Here is a 21152-nt window from a genome sequence, read left to right on the forward strand (position 1 = left end):
GCTCCCTGCTCAGCAGGGAGTCTGCTTCTCTCTCTGCCCCTGACCCCGCTCATGGTTGTCTCTCCCTCTCTCAAATGAATAGATAAAATCTTAAAAAAATAAACAAAAACAAAAAACGGGGGCACCTGGATGGCTCAGTTGGTTAAGTGTCTGCCTTCAGCTTGGGCCATGATCCCAGGGTCCCGGGATCGAGCCCCGCATCAGGCTCTGCTCAGAGGAGAGTCTGCTTCTCCCTCTCCCTCTGTGATCTCTCTTGATTTCACTCTCTCTCAAATAAATAAATAAAATCTTCTAAAAAAAAAAATTAAAAAAAAAGCAGAAAGCACAGATAATGCAAGGAGAAAGGGAACACAACTGGAAATTTTTAAAAAGGCAAACAATCACAATGTCAATCATATTACAATATATAAATTTATCAAAACAACATGTTGTACACCTTACATTTACACATGTTCTATGTCAAATTTATGTTTCAGTAAAAAAGAACAAACAGTTGACAAGAAAGGAAACATAATCATAGCATGTACAGGAAATTTTTTTTTAAAGATGTTATTCATTTATTTATCTAGCTATTTATTTATTTATTTTAGATAGATCTCACACGTGTGAGCAGGGGACGGAGCAGACGGGGAAGGAAGAGGACAAGCAGACTCTGCACTGAGCACGGAGCCTGATATGGGGCTGGATCTCACGACCCTGAGATCATGACCTGAGCTGAACTCAAGAGTCGGATGCTCAACCAGGGGCACCTGGGTGGCTCAGTCGTTAAGTGTCTGCCTTCAGCTCAGGTCATGATCCCAGCGTCCTGGGATCGAGCCCCGCATCAGGCTCTCTGCTCCGCGGGAAGCCTGCTTCTCCCTCTCCCACTCCCCCTGCTTGTGTTCCCTCTTTCGCTGTGTTTCTCTCTGTCAAATAAATAAAATCTTAAAAAAAAAAATTTAAAAAAAAAAAAAAAAAAAGAGTCGGATGCTCAACCTACCGAGCCACCCAGGCGCCCCAGGAAATTTTATAATAATTTATTGCATTATGTTGGGAAAAGAGGTGAAGGAGATGGGGCTAGAAACTGAGCAAGTATCATAGTTAGATGTCCACAAATAATTTCTAAAATGAATATATCAAGGGATGCTTGGGTGGCTCAGTCGGTTAAGCATCTGCCTTTGGCTCAGGTCATGATCCCAGGGTCCTGGGATTGAGTCCCGCATTGGGCTCCTTGCTCAGTGGGGAGTCTGCTTCTCCCTCTACCTGCTGCTCCCCCTGCTTGTGCGCACGCTCTCTCTCTGACAAAGAAATAAAATCTTTTTAAAAAAATAAATACAAAAAATTAATATATCAAGAAACAACAGTAAAAGCATTTTTTTTAAAGAGTTTTTTTGAGAGAGAGAGCACGTGCACACGGGGTGGGAGCAAGCAGGAGTTGGGGGTGAGCAGAGGGAGAGCATCTAAAGCATTTTTTTTAAGATTTTATTTATTTTTGACAGAGAGAGAGAGTGTACAAGCAAGGGAAGCAGCAGGCAGAGGGAGAGGGAGAAGCGGGTCCTGGGATCGAGCCCCGCATCGGGCTCCCTGCTTAGTGGGAAGCCTGCTTCTCCCTCTCCCACTCCCCCTGCTTGTGTTCCCTCTCTCTCTGTGTCTCTGTCAAATAAATAAAATCTATAAATACATACATACATACATACATAAATGCAAGCTCCAGAAGAAAGGCTAAGAGTTAAAAGTGTATTGATCCAGTTTGTGAAGATGAAAAAGCTTTAGAGAGGATGATGGTGATGGTTGTGCAACAATGCGAATGTACTTAATACCACTGAACCGTACACTTAAAAAGTGGTTAAGATGGCAGTGAAATAAGTCAGACACAAAAGACAGGTGTTATACAGTTCCACTTATGTGAGGTACCTAGAATAGGGAAATTCATAGGCACATAAAGCAAGTTGGAAGTTACCAGGAGCTGGGGAAAAGAATGGGGAGCGACAACCTTGTGGATTCCCAGTTTCCTTTTTGCAGTGGTGAAAATGTTTCGGAAAGAGTGGTGACAGATGCACAGCATTGTGAATGTAATTAATGCCACTGAACTGTAAACTTAAAAATGATTAAAGTGGCAAATATTATGTCTTGTATATTTTACCACAATTTAAAAAAATAATGTAATATACCCAAACCCATTGAACTGTACAATTTAAATGCATGAATTAGGGGCGCCTGGGAGGCTCAGTCGTCAAGCATCTGCCTTCGGCTCAGGTCATGATCCCAGGGTCCTGGGATCGAGCCCCGCTTGGGCTCCCTGCTCTGCGGGAAGCCTGCTTCTCCCTCTCCACTCCCTCCTGCTTGTGTTCCCTCTCAAATAAATAAATAAAATCTTTAAAAAAAATAAATAAATGCATGAATTATCTAATGAGTGAATTTTATCTCAAAACGATTAAACAAAATTCCTTACACAAATGTTCACAGCAACATGAAAAGTAAAAACAACTCAAATTTCCATCAACTGATGAATGGATAAACAAAATATGGTATACAGGTGTCCCCTCGCTTTCTTTTTCTTTTCTTTTTTTTTTTTAAGATTTTATTTATTTATTTGAGAGAGAAAGAATCAGAGACAGCATGAGAGAGAGGAGGGTCAGAGGGAGAAGCAGACTCCCTGCTGAGCAGGGAGCCCAATGCGGGACTCAATCCCGGGACTCCAGGATCATGACCTGAGCTGAAGGCAGTCGCTTAACCAACTGAGCCACCCAGGCGCCCCCCCTTTTTTTTTTAAGATTTATTTTATTTATTTTGAGAGAGAGGGAGAGAGCACAGTGGGGAGGGGCAGAGGGAGAGGGAGAGAGCTGCGTTCAGCATGGAGCTAGACACAGGGCTCGATCCCACAACCCCGAGATCAAACCTGAGCCAAACCAAGAGTCAAACGCCCAAAGGACTGCATCACCCAGGTGCCCCAGGTGTCCCCTCACTTTTCAGAAGCTCCCATTAGGCCACTTCGTTTTAAGAAAAACCTACATTAGGACCTGTTTTCACTAACCAAAAGAAATCTGAAGAGGATTTTTGCTTTTACAGGCAGCTCACACCCCAAGCAGCGAGACTGGCCCCACCAAGCTCCTTCCCAGGGAGCTACACTCAGCCTCTCAGCATCAAGCTATTAGAGCTTTGAAATATGTGAGCATCTGTGCTTGATCTACATTTATTTTGTGCATCTTTTAGCAAGATGTGTCCTAAGGTATCAGTAAAGCCTAAGAGAGGTTATTTTTGGAATCTGGGAATGCTCAAAAAATTTTCCATATAAATTAATGGTAATTCTTCGCTTTACACCATTTCAGCTTATGAAAGGTTTCACAGAAATGTTCTACTTTGGGACAGCAGGGGAAACCTGTATCCATACAATGGAATATTATTCAACCATAAAAAGGGAGTAAGGTACTGATAAATGCTACCTCGATGAACCTTGAAAACATTTTGCTGTCACGAACCAGACACGAAAGTCCACATATTGCATGACTCCATTTATGTGAAATATCCAGAAAAAGTAAATCCACAGAGACAGAAACATTCGTGATTGTCAAGCAATGGAGGCAGGGGAGAATGGGGAGTGGCTATTCCAAGGGTAGGGGGTTTCCTTTAGGATGATAAAAGTAGTGATGACAGTTGCATATTGTTAATGTCCTAAATGCTACTGAATTGTAAGGTCTAAAGTGGTCAATTTTTGTTACATGTATTTTACCACAGTGAAAAGTTGTGTAATGATTGAAAAGTGCACAACGAAACATGCAGGGGTCATCAATGCTCTATATTTTGTTTTGGGTGACGGTTAACACGGTTGTATGCATTTGTCAAAACTCAGCGAATTTTACACTGAAGAACTGTGCATTTTACTGTATGTATGATATAATTCAGATTCATAAAAAGCTCAACCAAGTGGTCTTTAGGGAACAAGGTGAAAGGGTACAGGGGGCTGCCTTTTTCATTATAATTTTGAATTACTTTTTAAAAAACCACGCATTGTAATTTTTAGAAAATTAAAATGTAATGTATAATTTCCCCACTCCGATTCCAACCTCACCAAGCAAAGTTCCTCCCCCTAAGCTCCAGTCCAGAGACTGAGAGCCGTCCCGCGGGTGCAAGGAGTCGGGCGCGACCCGCAGCCGTGGTCTCAACGGTAAACCGTGTACCTGGTTTCTACCTTGGCTGTCCCCAGGGTTTGGCCAGGGTATATGTGTCTCTCAAAGGGGCTAGGGACCCGATTCCAAATCCTGCCGTCGGGAGGCATGGAAGGAGACCGTCGAGGGCACAATCCCGAGCTCCACAGACGCGGAGAGTCTCCATAGGTTCCGAAGCCAGGGGACCGAGGTGCGCTTTCCAACGCCCGGCCAACCCGAGACCTGGCGGCGCAGCCTCTTCCTGCTCTGTGGGCCAATCACCGGCCGCCGGGCAGCGCGGGCAAAGAGCGGTGCTGGAAGCCACGGCCCGTCCATCTTTCTTGAGGGCAGGAAGGCTCCGCCCCCCAGCCCATTTTTCCGAGTTCCGTCTCCGCCTCGCCTAAACCCCCCCCACCTGCAGCGGCCATTGTAGTTGAGGGCAAGTGGCCGCTGAGGCCAGAGAAGCCAGACAGGCGCCATGTTTGATATGATCAAGGAATGGCGCCCTTAAGAGCATCCAGTGACAACTGAAGCCAGGATGTCGCCATATTTTCTGAAGACACCTTCCGGGTCCCTTAACCCGGCTGTCTTAAGTCCAAGCTGCCGTGAAGTGAATAAACACCGAGGGGTTTTGTTTGTCCCCATCACAACCCCCGAATCCCTCGCAGCCAGTCCCTGCTACCTCGGTGCCCTCGACTGCGTTCGGACGCCAAGGCTGGGCGGGGCCCCGACCTCCGGAGCCCTTGCTGTGGACGACGAAAGCTGAGGCCGCGCGCGGGGAGGCGGTGGCCTTGGGGACAAGGCGGCCGCTACTCGGGGCCGGGAGGCCCCATGGCGCCGCCCCCAGCCCCGCTTCTGGCGCTGAGACCGGGGGAGACCGGGCCTGGTTACGAGAAGCCCGGGGCCGTGAGCTTTGCGGACGTGGCCGTGTACTTCTCCCCGGAGGAGTGGGGCTGTCTGCGGCCCGCGCAGAGGGCCCTGTACCGGGACGTGATGCGGGAGACCTACGGCCACCTGGGCGCGCTCGGTGAGGCCCCGGGTCAGAGCCCCCCTCCTCCTTCACTGGGGTTCACAGGGGAGATGACATGAGGACCGAGATGATTGTGAGCCCTAATCCCACACTATTCCACCAACAGCACCAGCCACCTCCATTCCCAGGGCTTCAAGTTAGGGAGTGCTTCCACCTGGCATCCGCTTCCTTCAAGCAGGAGCATTGCAGACCCTGTCCAGGTTGAGCCTAAGTTCTGAGGAGGTGCCCTTACCCTGGCAGGGGGATGCCATCTACCCAGGACAGCCTCTCAGGCCAGCACTGTGATCCCTGTTCTCTCCCAGGATTCCCAGGCCCCAAACCAGCCCTCATCTCTTGGATGGAACAGGAGAGTGAGGCTTGGAGCCCCGCCGCCCAGGATCCTGAGGAGGGGGAAAGCCTGGGAGGAGCTCTGAGAGGTGAGGGATTGTCCCAAGTCTCCCCCCACTTGGCGCTCCAGGGCTTCCTGTCTCACAAAATTTTCCTTTGGATCCCCACTTTCAGCAACCCTAAAGGAATTAAAGAGCCCCCCCCCCCCCCGATGTTGGATACTAAAGGAGGAAAGAAGGCAGACCTGGTACAAGTTTTCAGAACTTGGGACAGTTAGTCATTTTAGGACCAGAGTAGGAGAATCAGGAACCCAAGTCCCAGACTCAGGTTTCTAGGGCCCTCTTGGAGAAAACACCACTCATTCTCCCCTTTTCAAGAACGACTAAAACCCCCTAGGAATGGAAGCAGCTTCAGGTCCTCCTTTCACATTCCTCAAGCAAGGCAAAGTGGTACAAGAGGAAATGCCCACTAATCAACAGGGTGGCTCTTCTCCCCTCACCATCCCCTAGCAGAGTGATCTTGAGCGAATATGTTTCCTCATCTACAGAAGTCTTATCCTATAAAAAATCGAGCAAACACAATAATACTAGCTATTGTTTTATTGAGCATTTACTAAATGCCTAACATGCTTCTCCTGATTTAATCCTCCTAACCCTGTGAAGTAAAGAAACCATCGATTCCCATTTGAAACATGAGAGGCAAGGCCCAGATAAGTCACTCTTAGGAGATGTGAACCTTATTTATCATCCTGCAAAGCCTGTGTGTCAATTGCTGGGCAGTACTTTTCTGCCACTTCCCGAAGTATAAGAACCCTATAACCTGAGATGGTGTAAGCAAATATGTTTTAAAATGTACCTTGGGGGGCGCCTGGGTGGCTCAGTCGTTAAGCGTCTGCCTTCAGCTCAGGTCATGATCCCAGGGTCCTGGGATCGAGCCCCGCATCGGGCTCCCTGCTCCGCGGGAGGCCTGCTTCTCCCTCTCCCCTTCCCCCTGCTTGTGTTCCCTCTCTCGCTGTCTCTCTCTGTCAAATAAATAAATAAAATCTTAAAAAAAAAAAAATGTATCTTGGGACGCCTGGGTGGCTCAGTCGGCTGAGGTCATGATCCCAGGGTCCTGGGATGAGTCCCTCATCGCATCAGTCTCCCTGCTCAGCAGGGAGCCTGCTTCTCCCTCTTTCTCTGCCCGCCATTCCCCTCCCTTGTGTTCTCTCTCTGTCAAATAAATAAATAAAATCTTTAAAAAATAAAATGTATCTTAATTCCCGTTTCCCAGGAGACACCCCAAACAAGAAGGAAGAGGCACCGCAGGAAGGGCCAGGAGCCAAGGGACCCAGAAAGCCTCCCGGGAAGGAGCCTTCTAAAGAGCTGGTTAAACACAGCCCTGACCGGACCATCGGACACTTTTCGGCCAGAGCCCAGCGGCCCACGAGCCAGAGCACAGGCGCGCAGCCGTCGGGCCCGGCGCCCGGCCTGGGCACACAGGACAGCCAGCGGCGACACGTGTGTGCGGACTGTGGCCGCCGCTTCACCTACCCCTCACTGCTGGTCAGCCACCGGCGGATGCACTCGGGGGAGCGGCCCTTCCCCTGCCCGGAGTGTGGCATGCGCTTCAAGAGGAAGTTTGCCGTGGAAGCGCACCAGTGGATCCACCGCTCCTGCTCGGGGGGGCGGCGGGGCCGGAGGCCTGGGATCCGGGCTGTGCCTCGGGCTCCGGTGAGGGGTGACCGGGACCCTCCCGTGCTGTTCCGACACTACCCGGACATCTTTGAGGAGTGCGGGTGAGCTGCTCCCACAGCCTGGGCTCGAGCCTGACCTCGGACTGCCTGAGCCCTGAAGGAGGCTCCGGAGGCAGGAATTTGGGAACCGAAATTCATCCCTTGGGCTTCCCTCGAGGATCCCTCAAGTTTCAAAACTTGTAAAAAGAAAAGTGCCTGTAAAGATGCAAATAGATTAAACTTGACACTACTCCCCCCAGTCTTTCTAAAAAAAAAAAAAAAAAGAAGAAGAGAGTGAGATGCTGGACTTTTCTCAAAGCGTTCATCTCAGCAGCAGGTGCAACCAAGATCTTACCGTTGTCTCAGAAACCTTCCGTTGCTGCTTCTGTACATCAGAGGCAAATGCTGAGGGGACTAAGGCCTGGGGAGGGCTCCCCCCGCTCCGGGACCCAGGGCATGCTCAGGCCCCGGCTAACTGACAGCAGCGGGGAGCCTGGGAAGTGAAGTGGGTGGAAAGAGTACAGAAGCACAGATCTAGTCTCTGCAACTTGTCCCCAGGCACAGCTTGCAAGTCACATGCCGTCCCTGAGCCTCAGCTCCCTCATCTGTAAAATAAAGATTAAAAACATCTACCTCAACGGGTTACTGTGAAGGCTGAAATTTTAACAAGATAGTGTGTAGGACAGAGTCAATGTGCAATAAACATTTGTTGAAAGAGTGAATTATCGTTGACATTTTATGCTTCCGAAAATGTAAAGAAGCCTGCTAAAGAGGCAGGGCATGGACATCAATAGCCGTATTTTGCAGATGAGTAAACTGAGGCTCTGAGAGAGAAAGTGATTTTCTCAAAGTGTCACTGCCATAAGGCAGCAAAGCTGGAAACTGACACAGTGCCTAGATACCTACCACTTTCTATGGGCAGTCACTTCTGGGCAGAAAACAGAGCAGGGGCTCAGGTGAGGGTGAGGTGAAAACTGGGGTCTGGCCAGGGGCCCAGCCCTGCCTTCCTGGGGGAGTCTCAGCAGGAAATGGAGAGTCCCGCCAAGGCCAGTGACCTTTCACTTAGAAAGTGCCGGCAACATTCAGTGGCCATAGATTGAGTGGCTTCTGTGGGAGCAACTACTAGGTGGTAAGGGAGTTCCGGGATGAGGCAGGCTGATCCCATTCATTCATTCATTCATTCACTCAGCTAACACCACATGAAGCCTCTGTGAGTTTTGTGCTGGGCTCAAAAGGGACCCTCAGACTCATTCATTCATTCATTCATTCAGTAAACACCATATGAGGCCTCTGTGGGGTTCTGTGCTGGGCTCCAGGGACACTCAAACTCAGGTCCCATGTTCCATGGTGATTGGGGCTATGCTAGAAGAAGTCCAGAGGCACCACCTAACCCTCCTGGCTGGTGATCCACCAGGAAACGCAGCTTGGAGAAGGAGATGGTTATGCTTCCCATAACATGAGTAGGAATTCTTTTTTTTTTTTTAAAGATTTTATTTATTTATTTGACAGAGAGATAGAGAGAGAGCACAGATAGAGTGGCAGGCAGAGGGAGAGGGAGAAGCAGGCTCCCCGCCGAGCAGTGAGCCCGATGTGGGGCTCGATCCCAGGGCCCCGGGATCATGACCCGAGCCGAAGGCAGACGCTCAACCGACTGAGCCACCCAGGCGCCCCACATGAGTAGGAATTCTAATAGAAATAATAGGAATAGTAGAGTAGGAATTGGTGTGAGGGGAGATTTTCAGGCAAAGGGAGCCTTGTTTCATAGAAAGGATGAAAAATGGGCACAGTGTGGAGTCGGTGCTTGCCCCGCCTCTCTGTGCCTTAGTTTCTTAATCTGTGAAACCTGCATAATAATAGCACCTGCCTCCTAAGAGTGATGTAAGGATTAAATGAGAGAATACCGAAGAAGGCCTTGCACATTAGTGTTTAATAAACACTGGTTACTGTTATTCTAAAAGAATATAAAAGAGTATGTGCGGAGGACAAAGAGGAGACATGGGCAGATCTCCTGAATCAAGGGAGGTTTCCTGGAGGAGGAGGTTCAAACTGGCCTTGAAGGATGGGAAAGATTTCAACCAGGTTAGGCATGTATAGGGAATGGTCAGCAGTGCCACCTGAGTGAAACATAAAGAACTAGGTAAAGGGTCATAGAAGACACATGCAGCAATCTGGGAAGGCCAAAGATCCCTGAAGGAGGGCTTGAGGTTTACCCAGTAGGCACTGAGGAGCCATAGACAGGTCTTGAACGGGAGCAGGGCTATTTGACCAGTTCTGTCCGAAGATGTGACTTGTGCAGGAGACTAGACTAGAGATCTGTTGGGCATCTGCTCCCAGGTAGAGGTGAGCAGGAGCTGGGACCAGGCTAAAAAGCAACACTTTTTCTTGCAGTTGCCCTTGTTTGCTGACCTCGGGACTGGGGAGAAAGATATTGAGGACAGGCTTCTGCCACAGAATCTGCATGGCTCAGTGACTGACAATAGGAGCTGTGAACAAGTATGTCCCAGGGGGTTCAAGCATGGAGAGCTGGAGTAAGGGAGCCTGAGGGCCTGGCGAGGGGCAATCAGTCAGGAGTGGGACGGTGTGGAGGACAAGCGATGACCAGTACTGGAGAGGGGTGAGGCGAAGAGAAGGTAGAACTGGAGAGGAGAGGCACCATGAGGGAGGGGGGAGCAGAACCCGGCATAGTGTATCAGGCAGAGTTGCCCAGGTCAGCATACGGCACAGAGTGAGTGCTGTCTGCTTTCTTTCGCGTTTGTCCATTTAACAAATACCTACTAAGCATCTGCCATGTACCAGGCACTACTGTGTGTGCCAAGATAGAGCATGGAAAACAGACATAGGAACAGTTTTGGAGCTTACGTTCGAGAAGGGTGGGGTAAAGCAAGGGATAAGCCAGCACATAAGTAAGACAGACAAGTGGGGCACCTGGGTGGCTCAGTCAGTTAAGCATCTGCCTTTGGCCCGGGTCATGATCCCGGGGTCCTGGGATCGAGCCCCACGTAGGGCTCCCTGATCAGCGGGGAGCCTACTTCTCCCTCTCCCCCTGCTCGTGCTCTTTCTCTCACTCTCTCTCATAAATAAATAAATAAATGAATGAATGAATGAATGAATAAATAAATAAATAAATATAGATAAAATCTTTCCCCCCCAAAAGTAAGACAGACAAGTGATAAGCCAGCACAAGTCAGACAAGTTATTATAATTGTATATAATAAGTACCACAGAGGTACTAAAACAGAGGATGTCCTCAAAGTGCCCGTTGCAGACGGGTACTTAGGCCAGGTCTTGGTGCGGAGCGGAGGAGACATCTGAACTGAGATCCAAATGATGAGAAGGAGCCAAGGCGAAACAGGGGTCAGGTGGCAGGATGTGGGAGTGGGGGAGTGCAGGGTTTCAGAGGCTGGGAGTTGGGGGGGGGCAGTGATTCCAGAGAGAGGCAATAGCAGGTGCCATGCTCTGAGGTAGGGGTAAGTTTGGGTGAGGTGCAGAAAGGACCCTGGTGGCTGGACTGAGGAACTGAGTGGAGCAGAATCACAGATGAGCTTGGAGGAGGGGGAAGGGAGCAGATCATAGAACTCTGGCTTGCCACGATGTCAAGTCTGGGTTTGATTCTAAACGTACTGGAAAGCCACTGGGTCGTGTTTGTTGTTGCCTTGTGGTAAAATATACGTAACAAAATTTACCATTTTAAGTATTTTTTTAAGTATACAGTTTAGTGGCATAAAGTACAATCACGTTGTGTGCATCCATCAGCCCTCTCTAGAACTTTTCCATCTTCCCCAGCTGAAACCCTGTACCCATTAAACACTAAGTCCCCACTCCTCCTTTCTCCAGTCCTTGGCAACCACCATTCTATTTTCTCTCTCTATGAGTCTGACTATTCTAGGGACCTCATATAAACCCCCGGGAGGTTTCAAGCAGAGTGGCAAGGTGATGTGACTTGCAAACCCACTCGGGTTGCTCTGAGAATGGACTGCAGCGGGCAAGCAGAGTGCAGAAGGAGTACAGAAGGCCGGACGTAAACACTGGGAGCTGAAGGGACAGGACCTGTCTGTGGGCTGGATGTGGGGCTGAGAGCCTCCGAGGAGCCAGGAATGATGATAAGATTTTTGGCTGAGTGAGGAGGAGGATGGAGGGGCCAGTTCCTGGGGTGGCCCAGGGTTGGGAGGTGGTGACAGGGTGGGACCGCAGCATTTTAGACCTGGAAGGGAGCTTTTGGGAGCTGCCTGGCTCAAAGGTTTAAGCAGGGTTTAGGAAGCTGTGGGTGGAATAGGTTTCTTTGCTGAGGAGATTCTCCAGGGAACATGGGGAAGAATGTTTGGTTCTTTCCACAAGCTTTCACGTAAATACTGTTGCACAGAATACGCTCTGAGAAAGGCTGAGGCCCAGAGAGGGGAAGGCCCTTACTTTTTTTTTTTAAAGATTTTTATTTATTTATTTGAGAGAGAGAATGAGAGAGAGCGAGTACATGAGAAGGGGGAGGGTCAGAGGGAGAAGCAGACTCCCTGCCGAGCAGGGAGCCCGATGCGGGACTCCATCCAGGGACTCCAGGATCATGACCTGAGCCGAAGGCAGTCGCTTAACCAACTGAGCCACCCAGGCGCCCCAGAGGGGAAGGCCCTTACTTAAGATCACACAGTTGAAGTAGTCAGAGGCAGGCCTGGAACCCAAATCTCCGGATTTCTCAGTGGATGTTCTTGCTCTTTTCACTACACCAGGCTGCGGTGTCGATGGATGGGAAAGGCAAAAGGCTGGAGGCCCAGAGATCAGCCAGGCCACCCAGGCCTAAATCAGCAAGAGCCTGGGCAAGAGGAGCCCACTGGTGAGAGCTGCAACAGGGTACCTTTTGTGAAGCCCGTCCTCACCCTTCCCCCAGGGCAATTTCACATACCTTCTAAACACCTGAATGACATTTTTTTTTTTTTTTTGCCATGACATGACCCTTAAATACAACCCTTTTACTTACTTTCAGTACTTACCATAGCCCATCATTTAAGTTTTTTTTCTCTTTACATTTACATGACAGCATGGAATTGTACAGGTGACCGGAAGCAGCTCTTCTGACCTCCCAGGTTGCCGCTCCACGCCATACCACACATTTCAACTGCATCTTGGTAGCCAGGCTTAAAATCCTACCTCGCTCTGTGGTTGCTGAGATTGGACCTTCAATTATTCAAAGCATTACAGCATGGATTCTGGAGTTAAGACTGCCTGGGTTTGAATCCTGGCTTCACCACTTACTAGCTGGGTGGTCTGGGGCAAGGTCACCGCTCTGTGCCTCAGTTTCCTGATCCAGAAGGGTACTTATCTCTGAGGGATTGTGAGAGTTCAATGAGTTAACAGGCAGAAGCACTTAGAACAGTCTGGCATATACTAAGTGATCAAGTAAGGTAAACTAATATGATTAATGTCTTAGATCTATCACAGAACCATTGTTCTCTTAGAGGAGCTTCGACTTGGGAAGTCTGGGGGCACCTTCAAACCGAGTGTTAAAACAAATAAGTCACGTGATTCAGTAACTCATCTACTTTTTATACAATCATCACTTAAATGGAGAATGGAGTTCATTTTCACAAGGTCAGCAGGGGTCAGTACATTCAAAGTCTTCAGTTGCTTTCCTGGAACAGGCCTGGAGGAGGCAGCGCGAGATGGTGAAAAAGGCTGAATTTAGGGATCTCAAGACGCTCTGTCAACTAATGGGCTGCCTGACCTTGGTAACGACCAGGCTTCAGTTTCCTCTTCTGTCAAAGAGCTGAACTCTAAGGCATTCAGAAGCATTCGGTCTAGCGTCCTCGGTTAAAGAGCTAGCAAATGTATGGAGATAGCAGATAGGCAGACAGGCTGTATCTGGAGGCGTGTTCTAGAAACTCATAATAGAAGAAAAGGGTGGGGGAGGAGACGTCACAGAGTATTATTCTGTACCTTGTAAACGTAAAAAAGTTGAGAAATGAACTAGCTTGCCAAAAAGAAATGTTCTTTGAAGACCAGGTCACTGAGTGGGCGTTCTGAAGGGGACTGGGAGGGAGTCGCCAGGCCGAGAGCCCCGAGTCCTGGCCCCTTGCCCCCTCTCTCGGACCCCTAACAGCCGCCTGCGCTCACGCACCCGAGCCCCCTCCCTTTCCCCCCGCCGCACCTGAGCACGGACGCCGAAGCGGCCGCGGCCATCTTAACTGTGGGCAAGAGGCGCTTCCCAAGGCGGCTTGCGGAACAGCAGAGGACAGCTCGAGAGAGGAATAAACCAGGTCATCAATACCAGACCCGTAGTGACGCTGTTAAATGCTTCTCTAAAACTGAAAAACACTGGAATGCCACCATCTTTTCTGAGGGCGCCTTCATTTTCTTGGTCGTGGAACCACCGAGTTCGCGTAACCGGCCGTTTCTAGCTGTCCCACAGCGGCCCCACCCGAGGCTACTGGCCGGCCGCCTAGGCCCGGAAGAATCTAGCTCCCTGGAGGCCGAATGCTGGGCGTCCCCTCCCTGGTGCAGGGATGCTGGTGGGGAGGGGCGTTTGGGTCCCTGGCTCTGCTCCCGGCTCGGTGCTGAGGTGCCCGCCGAGGCCCATATGCCTAGATCTGACGCGGGAGACCGATAGCCAACCCGGATCTCTGAAAAGGGAAGGGGGCGGGTGGGATGCGCAGGTCTGAGTGCCCCAGACTCATCCCCACTCCTGCCCTCAGATGACTTCGTTTCCCGTGACCCCCGCCAGATCGGCCCAACTGGAATTTACAGCGGAGCCTCTTTGGCCAGGCTCTTCCGTGGTTCCCCAGGACTTCTGCAACAAGTTCAGAACCTGTGTACCACAGTGTGAAAGCTTGCTAACCTCCAATTCAAACCCAGTCTCTCCCTACAGGCGAATGATCCCACTGGCTCCAGCTACAAGGAATCTTTGGGTTGGTTTTTTTTTGTTTTTTCTTTTTTAAAGATTTTATTTATTTATTTGACAGAGAGAGACACACAGAGAGAGGGAACAGAAGCAGGGGGAGTGGGAGAGGGAAAAGCAGGCTTCCTGCTGAGCAGGGAGCCCTGGACACACATCTGGCTTAAATGAGCCTAATCTAACGTCTTTCAATGCCCTTCTCAAATGCGGTCTCTAAGAAGTTCCTCCTGGAGCTCTTCTGCCCCAAGCAGGAAGTCTCAGCTGCAGCTCTTTGTCTAGCTCTCTAACTGCCTGAAGGTCTCTGCACCTTTGCCCCCAGAGCTCAGAGGTGGCTTTCTCCCTTAGTGTAAACTTAGAGCTTAGTGTAAACTTAGCGTAGGAACCTTATCTTGGTTCACCAATGTCTCCCAACACCTAGAACATCTAGAACAATGCCTGCCACACAAACAATGCCCAATATGTTTTCATCAAATGAATGAACGAAGAATTGTTTATTGAGTGATTAGCGTTCTTCTCCAAGATTCCAGAGCCCAAACCAGCTCTCATCTCCTGGGTAGAAAAGATGGCCCAGCTGTGGAGGGCAGATGCTCAGGATCCCCAGGTGGATGCCTGAGAGAAAGAAAGATGAGAAGTGGGGGTAATGTTCCAGGTCCAGCTGGAAGGGAAAATGTTTTGTTGAACAAGAAACACCATCTAGGGACGCCTGGGTGGCCCAGTCGGTTAAGCGTCTGCCTTCGGCTCCGGTCATGATCCCAGCATCCTGGGATCGAGTCCTGCATTGGGCTACTTGCTCAGCGGGGAGTCTGCCTCTCCCTCTCCATCTGCCTCTCCCCCCACCCCGCTCATGCTCTCTCTCTCTCAAATAAATAAATAAAATCTTTAAAAAAAGAAAGAAAGAAACACCATCTACATGTTCCTTACTAACTTTTTGCTGGCCTGAATTTATGATACCCACTGGAGACTAGAATCTTGACCTTCTCTTTTTCACTTAATTGAGGCATCCATGGATCCCAAGATCAGGTCACACTGTACAAATCATCCAAACTCTAGGTCAGTGGCAATGTGTGAATTAAAGTTTAGGATGGAAGCAGCTCACCTTTCTGTCTCTAGGTGCCTGTAACTTGTAACAGCTGTTTCTCTGGTTGAGGGTGTCTCTTTGGGTTGGTCCTGAAGTGGGAATGTCCCTGACTTGCCGTGACCCCCTCAATTGGTCAACACAATCTAGGTGGGTGCTTCCAGGGGCTAGGCACCCATCTGAGGTTGTGAAAGTTGATTCTGTCACCTAAACATTGAGTAGAGTTTGACTGAACAGGGCAAAAATTAAGTTTTGAATCTGCTTTGTTTCAAAACAGCCACTCAGAAAAATGATACGTTTGGAAGAAGCCAGCAGAAGGAGTCTACCAGGGAGTTGTCGTGAGCCCCTGGGGTCAGAGACACTAGCTTGGTCTCTGAGCCTGTGGTCAAAGCACCCCAGGTAGACAGGCCTTTCCCAAGCCCCAACTCCACACCCAGCCTCCGTGCCCGGAACTCACACAGCACCCTGCCCCAAGTACAGGCACGCTTTGCCATGACGTTTCACCTGACTCAGTGCATTCTGGAGAGTGGCCCTTTGCCTGCACGTAGTGTGGCACCTGTTTCTGCCACAGCTGCACCTCTCGTGCTACCTGCTGACTCTCACAGGCAAGCTGTCCTATCCCTGTCCCCAGTGTGGAAGGTGCTTCAGCCAGAGGCCCACCAGTAGACCCCAGTGCCAGCCTGGTGCCGTGGACCTCAAGGGCTGACACACAGGTGTGAGCTCTGCCCTGGGCTCTTCCTCAGGAGTGTCCAGACCCCTCTGTGAGTTTCCAGCACTACCCAGAGCTCTTCCAGGCCTACGTGTGAGAGGCATCACCGTGAGGGGTGGGCACTGACAGATGATAAAACGCCATTACTCTTACTGAAAAAAAAATTTGTTTTCTTGTGTCCTTCAGGGGCCAGAGGCTAGGAGTAGCTAGGGCTCAGTCAAGTCCCTGGGCAAATCTGCATTCTTACCTTTTTCCAGGCTTTTCATCTTTTCCTTTCCCCTTTCTGCTTTGATCACCTCTACTTGCCCAGCTCCTCTGGTGTCGGGGAGAAGCATCCACCAGATACAAGGTGGTTAGGCAGAAGCCTCAGGAAGACCTCTGGAAGGAGGCAAGCAGAGAGAAGCTCCAGACTAGCCCCCAGACCTGGTGAAGGGAGGTGTGAAATGCAGTGATTTAGCCGGCCAAAGGAAAATTATCAAGTCTTTTTAGGGTAGGGTATTTATGAAGGCATGTGGGGACGCAGAGTAAGCCGTCAATAAATGTGTGGAGTGAGAGAAGGAGGCTGGAGGTAGAAATGATAGGGAGAGTGGGTGCGTTTGCTTCTAAAGACCCCAGGAGGAGCAGGCTGCGGGAAGAAAGGGATGATGAGTTCAGTTGGAGCCATGCCTAGTGCGAAGTTCTAGTGGGAATGCGTGCAGGGGCAAGGGGGCAGGTGGCTCTGTGATCAGGAGCTTAGGAGCCAGGCTTGAGCTAGAGGTAAACAGATGTTCGAGAGGCCTCCTGCAGGGCATGTGCGGAGAAAGTAAGAAAGTAAGGTTGCAGAAAGTGGGTCCTTCCGACTTTTACAGACCTTACCCTACCCCCCCTCCCAGCCGCCCCCACGATCTCCTGAAATAGAAGCTCCCAGAACTTCAGGCTCGAAGAAGCTCCCAGTAGAGAAGCTTCTCTTTTACCCACTACATTTTTCTCCTCTCCACACTGGGGAAAGTGCGCTGTCACCCAGTGACGGGCCGAAACCCAGGAACCCACTTATGAACGGCCCGGCGACGAAGAGTAGCGTGGAGTTCACGAGGGCAGAGCTGGCCGACGGGTCAGCCCGCACCCTCCGCCGCGCCCGTCCCGCCTCCAAGCCCGGGCGGGGCTGCGGCTGCGCGTCCCAGCGCGGCGGGCGCGGGCACCTCGCGGGGCAGGGGAGGCCCGCCGCCCCCTCCCGCACTTGTAGCCGTCGCGGCCATTTTGGCTGAGGGCTCGGGGACAAAGCCACCCGGAGACCCCGGGGGAGGCGTCATCTGGGCACGGTGGCGTAGGAGCAACGTTCGCGCGGCGCGTTGCCGCCATTTCTTTCTGATGCTCGGTGTCCCTTCCGCTCGCGGCTCTTGGTGCCTGGCCACCCCGGTGGGCCCTCGAGGGGCGGGCTGCTGCGCTCGCGGCCTTCGGGACCGCGGACCCCGGCCGGGCCCTTGCCATGGCGCCGCCTCCGGCCCCGCTGCCCGCGTGGGAACCGGACGGCGCCGGGCGCGAGCGGAGGGGGCCGGGCGCCGTGAGCTTCGCGGACGTGGCCGTGTACTTCTCCCCCGAGGAGTGGGGCTGTCTGCGGCCCGCGCAGAGGGCCCTGTACCGGGACGTGATGCGGGAGACCTACGGCCACCTGGGCGCGCTCGGTGAGGCCCCGCCGGCTCGCCCGGGCCACCTCCCCGCCCGCCCCGCCCAGCCTCCCGGGCCGGCCTCGGCAGTGGGAGCCCCGAGGTCCGGGAAGGCGGGACGGCGGGGGGCGGCCTCCCGGCAGCGCGGGGTTTGCGTTCTCCTCCCCCAGGGTTCCGAGGCGCCAAGCCAGCTCTCATCTCCTGGGTGGAGGAAGAGGCCGACCTGTGGGGCCCGGCTGCCCGGGATCCGGAGGTGGGAGAGTGTCTGACAGAAGCAGACGCAGGTGAAGTATTGGGGACTGCGTCTCCCGGGACCGCCTCTGGGCCTGGGCCACCCGGCTGCCCCTCTGCCAGCACCTTCCCTGCTCCTCGTTTCCCTCCCCGGGTTGCTTGCCCCGCTGGGGTTACCATGCCGGCCCGTGCCTCGCCGCGGGCTTCAGCCCACAAAGGGGCTGCGAGGGTGGCCCGGGCTCTGCTGGGCTGCGGGGCCTTGCGTAGCTGCCTCTCCGGCGGCTCTGTGCCCCTCACATCCTGTTGGTCTCAGAGCTCTCGAGCTTCACATCGTCCCTCCTGCCGCTTTCCTACACTCTAGCTTCGCGGCCTCCTCTTGTGTTTTAGCTTCCTGTCTTTTTGTTCCGTGTTTGTGGCCGTCTCCTCTCTCGTGTGGGTGCCACTGTTTGTTTCCTTCCTCCAGTTGATCCTTGCACCGCACCCCCTTCCGTGAGCTTGGCAGTGCGGGCCGCGGTCCTGCCTCCCTTGCACGAACCTGTTCCTGCTGCCTGGAGTGTCCTGAGAATCCTCTCCTCCTCCGGGATCCAGCAACAATGTCCCCTCCGCCCCCATTTCCCCAGCTCTGAGATAGAACGCGCGGTGTTCCCTTCCTTCCTTCCTTCTTTGTCTTGGTGTCTTTTCTGTCCTCGGCAGTTCAGGAGAATGTGTCCCTCCGAGCTTCCCTGCCTGAACCGAGCTGAGTCCCAGAGGCCGCAGGGGGTCCAGAGGTGGCTGTATCTAAAAGGCGTCTCTGTCACCATTGGGGGTTTGGCCATAAGAACCAGGGTGAGCGAGGGTCTAAGCTCTCCCCTTACCTCCCAGCAGATTCCAGAAACAAGGAGGAGGAGAGACAAAGAGGAGGGACTGAGGCCCCGGAGAAGAGCCTTTCTGTGGAAGCTCGGCCTCCTGGGCCCAAGGCTCCAACGCACGCTTCTGCCGGCCTCCCTGACAGCTCGGAGCAGCCGTCCAAGGCCCCGCGCCGGGGTCGCCCCCCGCTCTGTGCGCATCCCCCTGTCCCGAGAGCCGACCAGCGTCATGGTTGCTACGTGTGCGGGAAGAGTTTTGCCTGGCGTTCCACGCTGGCGGAGCACCTGTACACGCACACGGGCCAGAAGCCCTTCCGGTGCCCCGACTGCGGTAAGGGCTTCAGCCAGGCGTCCTCTCTGAGCAAGCACCGGGCCATCCACCGCGGGGAGCGGCCGCACCGCTGCCTGGACTGTGGTCGCGCCTTCACGCAGCGCTCTGCCCTCACCACTCACCTGCGGGTGCACACGGGCGAGAAGCCGTACGGCTGTGCGGACTGCGGCCGCTGCTTTAGCCAGAGCTCGGCCCTCTACCAGCACCAGCGGGTCCACAGTGGCGAGACGCCCTTCCCCTGCCCGGACTGTGGCCGCGCCTTTGCCCACGCGTCGGACCTTCGGCGCCACATACGCACCCACACGGGCGAGAAGCCCTACCCGTGCCCAGACTGTGGGCGCTGTTTCCGACAGAGCTCCGAAATGGCAGCCCATCGGCGTACCCACAGCGGCGAACGCCCCTACCCCTGTCCTCAGTGCGGCAGGTGCTTTGGCCAGAAGTCAGCCATGGCCAAGCACCAGTGGGTCCACAGGCCTGGTGCCGGGGGGCACAGGGGCCGGGGTGCCCGTGCATTGCCTGTGCCTCTGGCCCCTGGCCAAGGGGACCGGGACCCACCTGTGGGCTTCCAGCACTACCCAGAAATATTCCAGGAGTGTGGGTGATGGTCCTAAAGATGTCAAGGCAAAGGGTGAAGATCTAGACATTGCCTGAGGCCCAGGTTGGGCTCAGGGGCCCGAACCTCTGTGGCAGCTCCAGGGAGGTCACACAATTCCAGGCAAGAGGTGGACCTGGGGGATGAGGACCCTCTTATCTTAGGCCTTCACGAGCTTGATCTGCTGACACCTTGCTCCCTACTGTCCCAGACTCTAGAAGCCCCCTCTGCTCCGTTAGGGCTGAGGTAAGCACCTGCACGAGACCTCCGCTGTGGGGAAGAAAAGCTAGTTTCTCCACTTAGACACGTTAAGAGGATTGAGGTAGAAGGGAAATTCGTTGTATCGGTTGTCTTTACTGCAGGAGTTAAAAACTGACGGCCTTGTACTGAATCTGGCTCGTGGCAACCTTTTACAAATTATTTTTGGTCCAACCAGCATTTAAAAATGTTACAAATCATGGTTAAGACTTAAAAGGATATTTCACACAAAAATTCAGGTTTCTGGCCTCTTTTGAAAAATTCAGGGATTTGGCAACTCGACCCGAGCTCCCACAAAGGAACAGGTGGCAGGAAGCGCAGGGCAGCTGTTCAGCCTGCCCACCAGCCCTTCCCGGCTTGCCACCAGCGTTAGCTGGCCCTCGTCCTCGCTTGTCCGTGTCCCCAGTACAGCAGGCCCTCTCCATCGGGCATTTTCCCCTTGTTTACGTGACCCGTTGGGCTCCTGTAGTCATTTGAGTTTGCAGACTGGTGGATAGCATTCATGTTCTATTTTATTTTTTATTTATTTTTTTAAGATTTCATTTATTTATTTGACAGAGACAGCGAGAGAGCAGAAGCAGGGGGAACAGTAGAGGGAGAGGGAGAAGCAGGGAGCCCAATGTGGGGCTCAATCCTAGGACCCTGGGATCATGACCTGAGCCAAAGGCAGACACCTAACCTTCTGAGCCACCCAGGCGCCCCACATTCATGTTGTCCTGATCCAGAGATTCAGGTTGACAGCACCCGTGTGAGAGGGCAGAAGAGAAGGACAAGCAGGCTTTATTTCAGATGTCTGCTTGTATCACGTTCTCTGGTTTACAAAGTACTGTCTTGTCCATCAGCTTGGACCTTGTCCATGTAGCTTGGAAAGGTCAGCCCAGTCAGGAAGAGGCTGTCGGGACTCTGTATTTTGCCCCAAACCGAGAGGTATCTCTGCCACACCACGATAGGCCTCTTGGCTAACTGGCAGTTCCTGGTTTTGAAGAGGAAGGCTCTGAGTGTGCCCTCCAGTCCTCCTTGAGCCTCCCTGGGAGAGCCCTACTGCTCGGGCCTTAGCCACCAGCCAGCCAGCCAGGAGGGCCTCATCACATTTTTGACCTGGAAGAGATCTTAGCTTTTCTATCCTTTTGCATTTGGGGACTCAGACTGGGGAAGGCCAAACGACCCATCCAAGGTCACATACAGAGTGAGTGAGCCTCCAGGGTTCTTGGTTTACTGCTGTCTTTACCACACCACACCTGAGTTCCTTGCCCGTGTCTCAGCCAGGGTTCTGGAGCAATCTGCTCCCTCCCTACGACAGCTCCCAAGCAATGACCTGGACTAGGGACAGAGCAACCCAGTGTCAGTGAGGCCCAGTTACAAGATGATAGGACAGCCACACAGCAAAGCAAGGCAA

General features: G+C 52.4%; 2 protein-coding genes and 2 long non-coding RNA genes across 13 annotated transcripts; 3 read left to right on the top strand and 1 right to left on the bottom strand.

The window, feature by feature from the left end:
• Nucleotides 1–4570: 4570 nt before the first annotated feature.
• On the top strand, nt 4571–7917 carry LOC118524194 (zinc finger protein 688). Of its 3 annotated transcripts, none has more exons than XM_036074261.1 (3): nt 4571–5151; nt 5457–5570; nt 6754–7917. In XM_036074261.1, exons 1-3 carry the CDS (start codon nt 4956–4958, stop codon nt 7260–7262), a joined length of 819 nt encoding a protein of 272 aa, XP_035930154.1. In that variant the 5' UTR covers nt 4571–4955; the 3' UTR covers nt 7263–7917. The 3 variants fall into 3 exon arrangements, with proteins under 3 accessions (XP_035930154.1, XP_035930155.1, XP_077930722.1); XM_078074596.1 differs by lacking the exon at nt 4571–5151 and adding an exon at nt 5159–5354; XM_036074262.2 differs by lacking the exon at nt 5457–5570 and having other exon boundaries at nt 4572–5151.
• Nucleotides 7918–8872: 955 nt separating this feature from the next.
• LOC144382235 (uncharacterized) lies at nt 8873–12300 on the top strand. Its single transcript, XR_013448759.1, has 3 exons — nt 8873–9688; nt 11914–12017; nt 12222–12300. It is a non-coding gene; the product is annotated as an uncharacterized LOC144382235 (long non-coding RNA).
• A 2233-nt stretch (nt 12301–14533) lies between these two features.
• Nucleotides 14534–18388, bottom strand: LOC144382234 (uncharacterized). 7 transcript variants are annotated; one of them, XR_013448753.1, is made up of 3 exons: nt 18266–18388; nt 15169–16279; nt 14534–14681 (listed from the first exon to the last, which is right to left on the bottom strand). It is a non-coding gene; the product is annotated as an uncharacterized LOC144382234 (long non-coding RNA). The 7 variants fall into 7 exon arrangements; XR_013448755.1 differs by lacking the exon at nt 18266–18388 and adding an exon at nt 17908–18078; XR_013448750.1 differs by lacking the exon at nt 18266–18388 and adding an exon at nt 16886–17014.
• On the top strand, nt 17322–19990 carry LOC118524187 (zinc finger protein 764). Of its 2 annotated transcripts, none has more exons than XM_036074247.2 (3): nt 17322–17517; nt 17670–17783; nt 18592–19990. In XM_036074247.2, exons 1-3 carry the CDS (start codon nt 17322–17324, stop codon nt 19506–19508), a joined length of 1227 nt encoding a protein of 408 aa, XP_035930140.2. In that variant the 3' UTR covers nt 19509–19990. The 2 variants fall into 2 exon arrangements, with proteins under 2 accessions (XP_035930140.2, XP_077930721.1); XM_078074595.1 differs by having other exon boundaries at nt 18595–19990.
• The last annotated feature ends 1162 nt before the right edge of the window (nt 19991–21152 follow it).

This window comes from Halichoerus grypus, chromosome 6 (assembly GCF_964656455.1).
Source record: "Halichoerus grypus chromosome 6, mHalGry1.hap1.1, whole genome shotgun sequence".
Classification (NCBI taxonomy): Eukaryota; Metazoa; Chordata; class Mammalia; order Carnivora; family Phocidae; genus Halichoerus; species Halichoerus grypus.